At 38.5% G+C, this 7557-nt stretch overlaps 1 protein-coding gene across 1 annotated transcript; it reads left to right on the forward strand.

Annotated features, from left to right (window-relative positions):
* Positions 1-5774: 5774 nt before the first annotated feature.
* On the forward strand, positions 5775-6653 carry LOC108803286 (olfactory receptor 5V1-like; the record flags this gene model as incomplete). Its single annotated transcript, XM_018575116.1, has 1 exon — positions 5775-6653. A coding segment is annotated over exon 1 (879 nt), but the record flags the coding sequence as incomplete, so codon positions are not given.
* Between the last annotated feature and the right edge of the window lie 904 nt (positions 6654-7557).

The raw sequence follows: 7557 nt of genomic DNA on the forward strand, positions 1-7557 counted from the left end.
ATCTCAACTCCCTAAAATCTTTGAGCATATCAGGCCTCAGGCCTCAAAATTAATGTGGACAAAAGTGAATTGATGTTCCTCTCATCGAATATGCGCCCTAGCGACTTACATTGGACCTCTCAGTATCCCCTGCAATTACGCACCAGGTTCGTTGAGTATCCAGGTGTCCATTTACCGAAAAATGCATCAGAGCTCTATACACTTAACTTCACTCCTGTCATTCGCAAAATTATTCATGAGCTGCATTCTTGGGCCTCTCTCCCCTATGAGTCCTAGGACGCTGCCATTTGATTAGAATGATTAGTTTTCCCCACCTCCTTTACCCCCTCCAGACAGATTTGCTCAAACATAAAGACATTCAGTTACTCAACAAGGCTTTTACAGCATTTATCTGGAGGGGCAAGAAACTGAGGATATCGCTCCGTACACTCCAAAACCCAAGGTCTCATCTGGGTGCTAATGTCCCTAACCTGCGTTTGTATAATTTAGCCTGTCTCGCCTTTAACTTTGGCCCCTCTCACCCAAATACGGATTGGCTCCAATCCTGTCCAAAATGCCAAGCCCCACGTCCCAACCTGACCCACCTTTTCTGGCAATGCCTTAACATTCAAAGATTCGGGGAAATGTATTCCGTTACATGTCGCTGCTGTCAACCATATCAGGGACATTCACCCCATCCTTCTGCCTATTTCACATAGCACAGGACCCCACGACGAACTCGCGCTCCTCGGTATCCCAATGGGAACATTATTGTCGCCTGGCTGCTAAAAAGAATATACTTAGAGCATGGCTTCTTACTACCCCACCTAACTTAGCAGATGTTCGGACTACTCTACACCACCTTATGCTTATTCACAAACTCGCCCCTTAACACAATCAACATTTCACAGGTAGATTTTTTAAGACCTGGACTCCATTCCTGTTGTACGAAATTACTAAACCCCAATTGCAAGATGTGATGTCACTATTTCAGCACTCATCTTGGTATCTCTTGGCCAAAGCTGGTGGGTCCTTAGCTGACCCACGATGTTCTGTGACCTGTCAATATCAGTAACACCACAACCTCTGAGCTACTCAACCTAACTTCATCCTTTGGCCTAACACAATGGACTAACTCACTCTGATGGCAACACACTTGGGGGGTGATTTACTAACCTAATTGCAGAAACGTCACCAGCACACCAAATCCTTATAGGATCAAAGTTCGTAGATTTTATTGCAAACTCATGTCAGTTACACAAGCGCTTTCGGGGCCACACAGGGTCCCTTCATCAGGCATAGCAATGAGCTCGTCATTGCTATGCCTGATGAAGGGACCCTGTGTGGCCCCGAAAGCGCTTGTGTAACTGACATGAGTTTGCAATAAAATCTACGAACTTTGATCCTATAAGGATTTGGTGTGCTGGTGACGTTTCTGCAATTATCTGTATTTGGCGGCGCCATCCGCAGTCATTCCGAGCACCCCTCCCCGATCACGGGGTCATACCGGTAAGGAGTGCAACTAGCCTTTTCTTTTTTTCCTTGATTTACTAACCTAAACACACGCACGCACCAGGTGCGTGTGATTTTCACACAGCAAAACGTATTTATCAACCAAAAAGTCTCTAAAAGCATATTTCCACTAATGCCATATATGGAAAAATCATGCACATGATGCATATATAATGCTGCTTCACAGTTTAGACAAAAATGGTTAGCTCATGCATTTACATTCCTGCATTCATCAACGCAAGCAACACAATGTAGAGCTAATTTACACAACATCACCTTGAAATTCATGCAAGGCTTTGCACAACACACCTGCTGGGTGTGTACACACTACAAAGGTGTTTAGATTCCACCCATAGATCATGCTGGGAGGGAACACACTACAGAGGTGTATACATGTTAGTGGTGTGTTTATAAGGTTAGTAAATCAACCCCTTGATCTCATATTCTCATATCTCTGCACTCCCTGCAATCTCGCCAACACCCCTTTTCCACTCTCTGATCACAACCTTGTCAGATTCACACTCTCCCTCTCATCTGCTACCCAACATTCCAACCAGAAAACCGCCACCCATAGGAACCTTCGCCCCTTTACCCCTCTCCTTTACTCTGCTACAGACAAAATCAAAACCCTTTCCTGCCCTGACCTTGCCACTTCTTTCTACAATAACTCACTCTTATCCTGTATGGACACACTTGCCCCTTTCACTTATCACCTCTCATAGATTCAGGCTCCAACCTCTACAGCCTTGGCTGACAGATGACACTAGAAGACTCAGAAGATATATTCGTGCACTTGAGCGAGATTTCTCAAGTGACTTGAGATTTCCCCCAATATAAATCTGCCCTCCAAAATTATATTGCCTGCCTCCACACAGCCAAATAGACCTACTTCATCACACTCATTAACTCCCTCTCATCTAGTCCTCGTCAACTCTTTTCGACTTTCAACTCCCTACTTCGTCCCCCACCACCTCCTCCAACCAACTCACTGACTGCCCTGGAAATTGCCACTCACTTCAGAGACAAGATTGATGCAATTCGCAATGAAATCTCCACTGCCCAGACCTCCCCCACTCCAAACATACCTTGTTTTCCACCACACTCACTACTCTCTTCTTTTGATCCAGTTACCACCGACGAAGTCGCTACTCATTTGACTAACACTCGCCTAACCACCTGCCCCCTGGATCCCATCCCATCACAACTACTCTGGTCACCCTCTAGCTCTATCCTACACTCCCTTACTCACATCTTCAATATCTCCCTTTCTAATGGTGTCATCCCTACCCCTCTAAAACAAGCACTGGTAACTCCCATATTAAAAAAAACATATTTGGGGCCCAACAGTCTAAACAACCGGAGACCCATCTGCCTGCTCCCATTTACCTCCCAACTTCTTGAACGGCTGGTCTACAACCATCAAGACGTCTTAATACATTGTAAAAACAGTGAATACATCATGTATATTAACTCCAAGAATGACCGAAAATGGATTAAAGTTTTAATACTTGCTATGTAATTAATAAAAGAGTGGCTCTTTTTAAAGATATGATAATAACATATGCATAATGAAGGTTTTTAAAAGGAATTGATAACTCTATTGATTATGCTTTCATTGTTGTTTTTCTTTTGTAATATGGTTATAAGTAAACCTATTGCAATAATAGGCATAATGAAGTCCCTTTAGTTCAATAAACATAATTATATATGGAATAGAAGTTTAATTAACAAAAAGAAATTATTCCCATATGTACTAGCCCATTTTTGAGAGTGTTATAAAAACTGGCTTAACACACTGTTGAATTCTACAAATGAAAATATTGCAGTGAATTTAATAAAATGTGCTTTTATGCTTAGCTGTTTTATTTCAACAAAATATATATAGATTATTCTTTCTAACAGAATCCAGTAAGTGATTATTTTTAATTTACCTTGCTTCAAAAAATTACATCTTTTGTATTTTAATTCAATGCTTCATATGTGTGCAATAAATACATTTATTAAAAATGTATGTGTAATATTTTAAAACGCTTAAACCAGATGATATCGATATGTATAGCTTCATGAACCATTTTATATTGTTTTTAGAAAACTGGTATTCTATTTGTCATATTACCTGATTTAAGATCCATTTGAAAATATAGTGAATTGTAGGAAAGTCACACTTCAAAAATTATATTCTTTAAAATATTACATACCATAATAAGAGCTTAATTAGATATATTTACATTTTGTCACATACAAAGAAAGATTGTACAGGTATTCCTCACTTAACGACCAAGTTCCGTTCCTACGACCAGGTCGTTAAACGGATTGGTCGTTAAGTGAGGAACTCTATACAGTACTGTACTGCATTAGTACAGTACTGTATAGCGTTGCCGATGTACAGTACCGAACAGTGTACTGTGCATCGGGCAATGAAAATACTTACCGGGACCCGCAGTGAAGATCGGAGGACACCACTTCCGCCGGCGACGCGGCGCACTGACGTTGACGTGCAAGGTCGGAGGTCGATCGGCGGTCCGTCGTAAGTGCGAGTGGTCGCAAAACAGGTAAGTCGGTAAGCGAGGAACATCTGTATTATATTGAAAGCACCACATAGAATTTCAACTTTGTTTTTACTTGATTTTTTTTTATACCTGTAGATTTATAGAATTTGTAAAATAGTTTAGATAAGTTCATAAGTGAGGTATTTGTTAACCTTTTTAAAAGCACCAGCCCTTTAGATACATGTTTGGGAAATGCCTTTAAGTTTTATGTGGTATTACAGAACAGTTTTCTAACTTTTATATATAGCTTGGTTTTTTTTTAAGTATCCTAGGTTACAACACATGATTTTTATAAAGCAGTACTAAAAATAAAACAAAAGCCCTCAATGCAAATTTTCCAGTGTGAAAACAGTTTAATAGTATAATTTGTAATCTTCTTTTCTTGCAGTACCACATTGTATTGTCTTAAAAGTGTCATAAAATGTCAAAACAAAGTGCACCATAGCACTTAAAACCCACATCCCCATTTTCACCGAACTCCCTCCCATCTATGCAAGGTGGGGGTGCAGAAGCTTAGCAACAAATACAGTTGTTGCCAATGCACACAGGAAGTTCTGAAAAGGACTTTTGGGTCTCTGAACTGTGAACATGGGGTAAACAAAAAATTTTTAGCTGACCAGAGTGCAATCACAGTAATTTAACACAATATAGCACTGCATAGCAACTAACTCTCCTTACACAGACTATCAGCTCTCCCACAACACACATTGATCAATGGCTGCTGGGAACTCACCCTTTTATAGTGAGGGGACTGGCACATAAATAGACTCTTATTATTGGTCCTTCTAATCCAACTGGCCTTTGGGCCAGGGCATGTAGTGGATCATGGTTACAAATAAATCACCCTGGTGAAATTCACCATAAATTCATTGGGACCACAAACCTTGTACATGCATAGGATTTGCCTCAAACCCATGGTAGCAGTAAACCCAAATCTCATCCCTCATTGCTTATGTTGCTAAATCAGGAAGAACATACATTTAAATATATCTTATATTTAGGCATTAGCTAATATCAAGTGAATGAGAATTTGTACTACATAATCACCATATGTGTATTTTCATGGATTATACAAGTAATAGCTAAATCCTGACACTGCTATATGGAATCATATTGTATTGGGTTACATTGTGCAATGCTGATCAGCTTTTGAATAGAAAAATTATTGAAAACCAAAATCAACTCCATATAAAAAAAGTAATCCATTACTAAGTGCTACATAAGGCTGGAGTCCTTATGGAAGGACAACCTTTGAAGAAGAAAAAAAAACATACAATTCCCTACCAAACTGATTTTTTTTTTTCATGTAAATTTTTTATTAGATTTCGTAAAACAAACAATGACCAAGAGATATGTGATTATCAAACAGCACTGTACAGCCATACAATCCAAGCAGATATAATTTCTTAACACATTGTAGAAATATATCAGTATAGTGAACTAAGTATTCAGTGGTAATAGCTATTTCTGTCTGAAATAGATAATATCAGTAACTATGTAAAGTATCTAAAATACAGCAAAAGTATTATACCTTGCTAAAGCATGTAGAGGTGGAGGAGAGATAAGAGAATCTGTGGCAAAAAGAGGGGGGGGGGACCAAACTGATGTTTATTCCTTCTGCCAATATGCAAACAAATCAAAATTCAAATTTGCCTTCATAACTTAATCATCATTCTGAAGACCACCAACTAAATGTTTCTTTTGTTTTCTGCCATAGGTCCTATTTTAATAAATATGCTAGATTCGAATAAGACTGTGGTGAATGAATTTCTTCTACTGGGGTTTTCCAACTTTCACAACTTTCAAACTGTTCTTTTCTGTTTTATTTTTCTATCATATATTACATGTGTCTTTGGAAACCTAACTATTATTATTTTAGTTAGAACAGAGGCTTCTCTTCATAATCCAATGTACTTTTTTATTAGCATATTTGCTGTTTTAGAAATAATGTTTATCTCAGTAACAGTTCCAAAGCTCTTAGTTATACTAGTTCATAGTAACAAGATCATTAAATTTAGTGGATGCTTTGTACAACTGTATGCCTTCAATGCCTTGGGGGAAACGGAATGCTTTCTCCTTGCGTTAATGGTATTTGATCGATATTTGGCTATTAACAATCCACTAAGGTATTCAACAATTATGAACAATACATTTTGTTCTAAACTAGCTGCTTTTCCGTGGCTGGCTGGCTTCTTTATTGCTTCCTTCCCTACATTTTGTACAGTTGTTATGGAATTCTGTGGCCCATATGAGATTGACCACTTCTTCTGTGACCTGGCTCCTCTACAGAATTTGGCATGTTTTGATCCCTATAACAGCAGTCTTGTTACAGTTGTGGCTGCTGTTATTTCAATTGTTTTGCCATTTGTTACAATTGCCACATTATACATTAACATTATAGTTACTATTCTTAAGATTAAAAGCAGGGAGGGTAAAAGGAAAGCCTTTTCAACCTGTTCATCTCATCTCATTGTAGTCTGTCTTTTCTATGGTTCAGCCATTATTGTATATGTTAGACCTAAAGGTAGCCACTATGATAAGTTCCTTGCACTTACATACACTGTTATAACTCCACTCCTGAATCCCTTTATTTATACTTTAAGAAACAGGGAGGTAAAGCATGCACTTAGAAAATTAATTAGACAACACATAAAGCAGTCCCCAGGTTAGTATCTGCAGATCTCACTTTTATACAGTGTATTGCTTTAAAAACACTTTATTGAAGCAATTGTTCCAATTTCGTTACTTTTATCTATGTTGATGTGGGCTTTACTCTTCCTGTAAAGTCCATGCCCTAATATAAATCAGCACACAAATGTTCTCAATGAGGTGTTTTGGTTTCTTATCAAAATGGCTAGTTAAATGCATTAACAACAATACAAGAGAGACTTAAAAACAGTTATGAAAATAAATATTTTAGATAGGCTTTGTTACTAATAGCAAGCAATTAAAAAGGGGACAGGCTAAGTCAATTCCACACTTAGACATGTACACAGGCAGCCCACTGTGATGAAGCATCCATTGTCCCACCAACATTATTATGCATGGCTAAATTGATAGGGGAGCACAACACTGCATCTAAGTCCCCAAAGCACCCTTGGGGATGTGATGAACATCTATTCTATACTCATGATCTTACAGGGCAAGCATGTTTGTAAAGACTTAAAATTTATGAATATTAAGCAAAAACTGTCTTCTAACGTTGTCCAAATAAATAATATAAATAAATATAATAAAAACTACACAGGTTAAGCGATATAAATATTGGAACACCCCTCCAAGTCATTGGATTCAGGTGTTCCAATCACCTCCATGGCCACAGGTGTATAAAATCAAGCACCTAGGCATGCAGACTGCTTCTACAAACATTTTTGAAAGAATGGGTTGCTCTAGGGAGCTCAGTGATTTCAAGCATAGTACCTTGCTAGGTTACCACCTGTGCAATAAGTCCATCTGTGAGATTTCCTTGCTACGAAATATTCCACGGTCAACTGTTAGTGGGATTATAACAAAGTGG

This window comes from Nanorana parkeri, unplaced genomic scaffold, assembly GCF_000935625.1.
Source record: "Nanorana parkeri isolate BGI_ZX_2015 unplaced genomic scaffold, ASM93562v1 scaffold3570, whole genome shotgun sequence".
Taxonomy (NCBI): Eukaryota; Metazoa; Chordata; class Amphibia; order Anura; family Dicroglossidae; genus Nanorana; species Nanorana parkeri.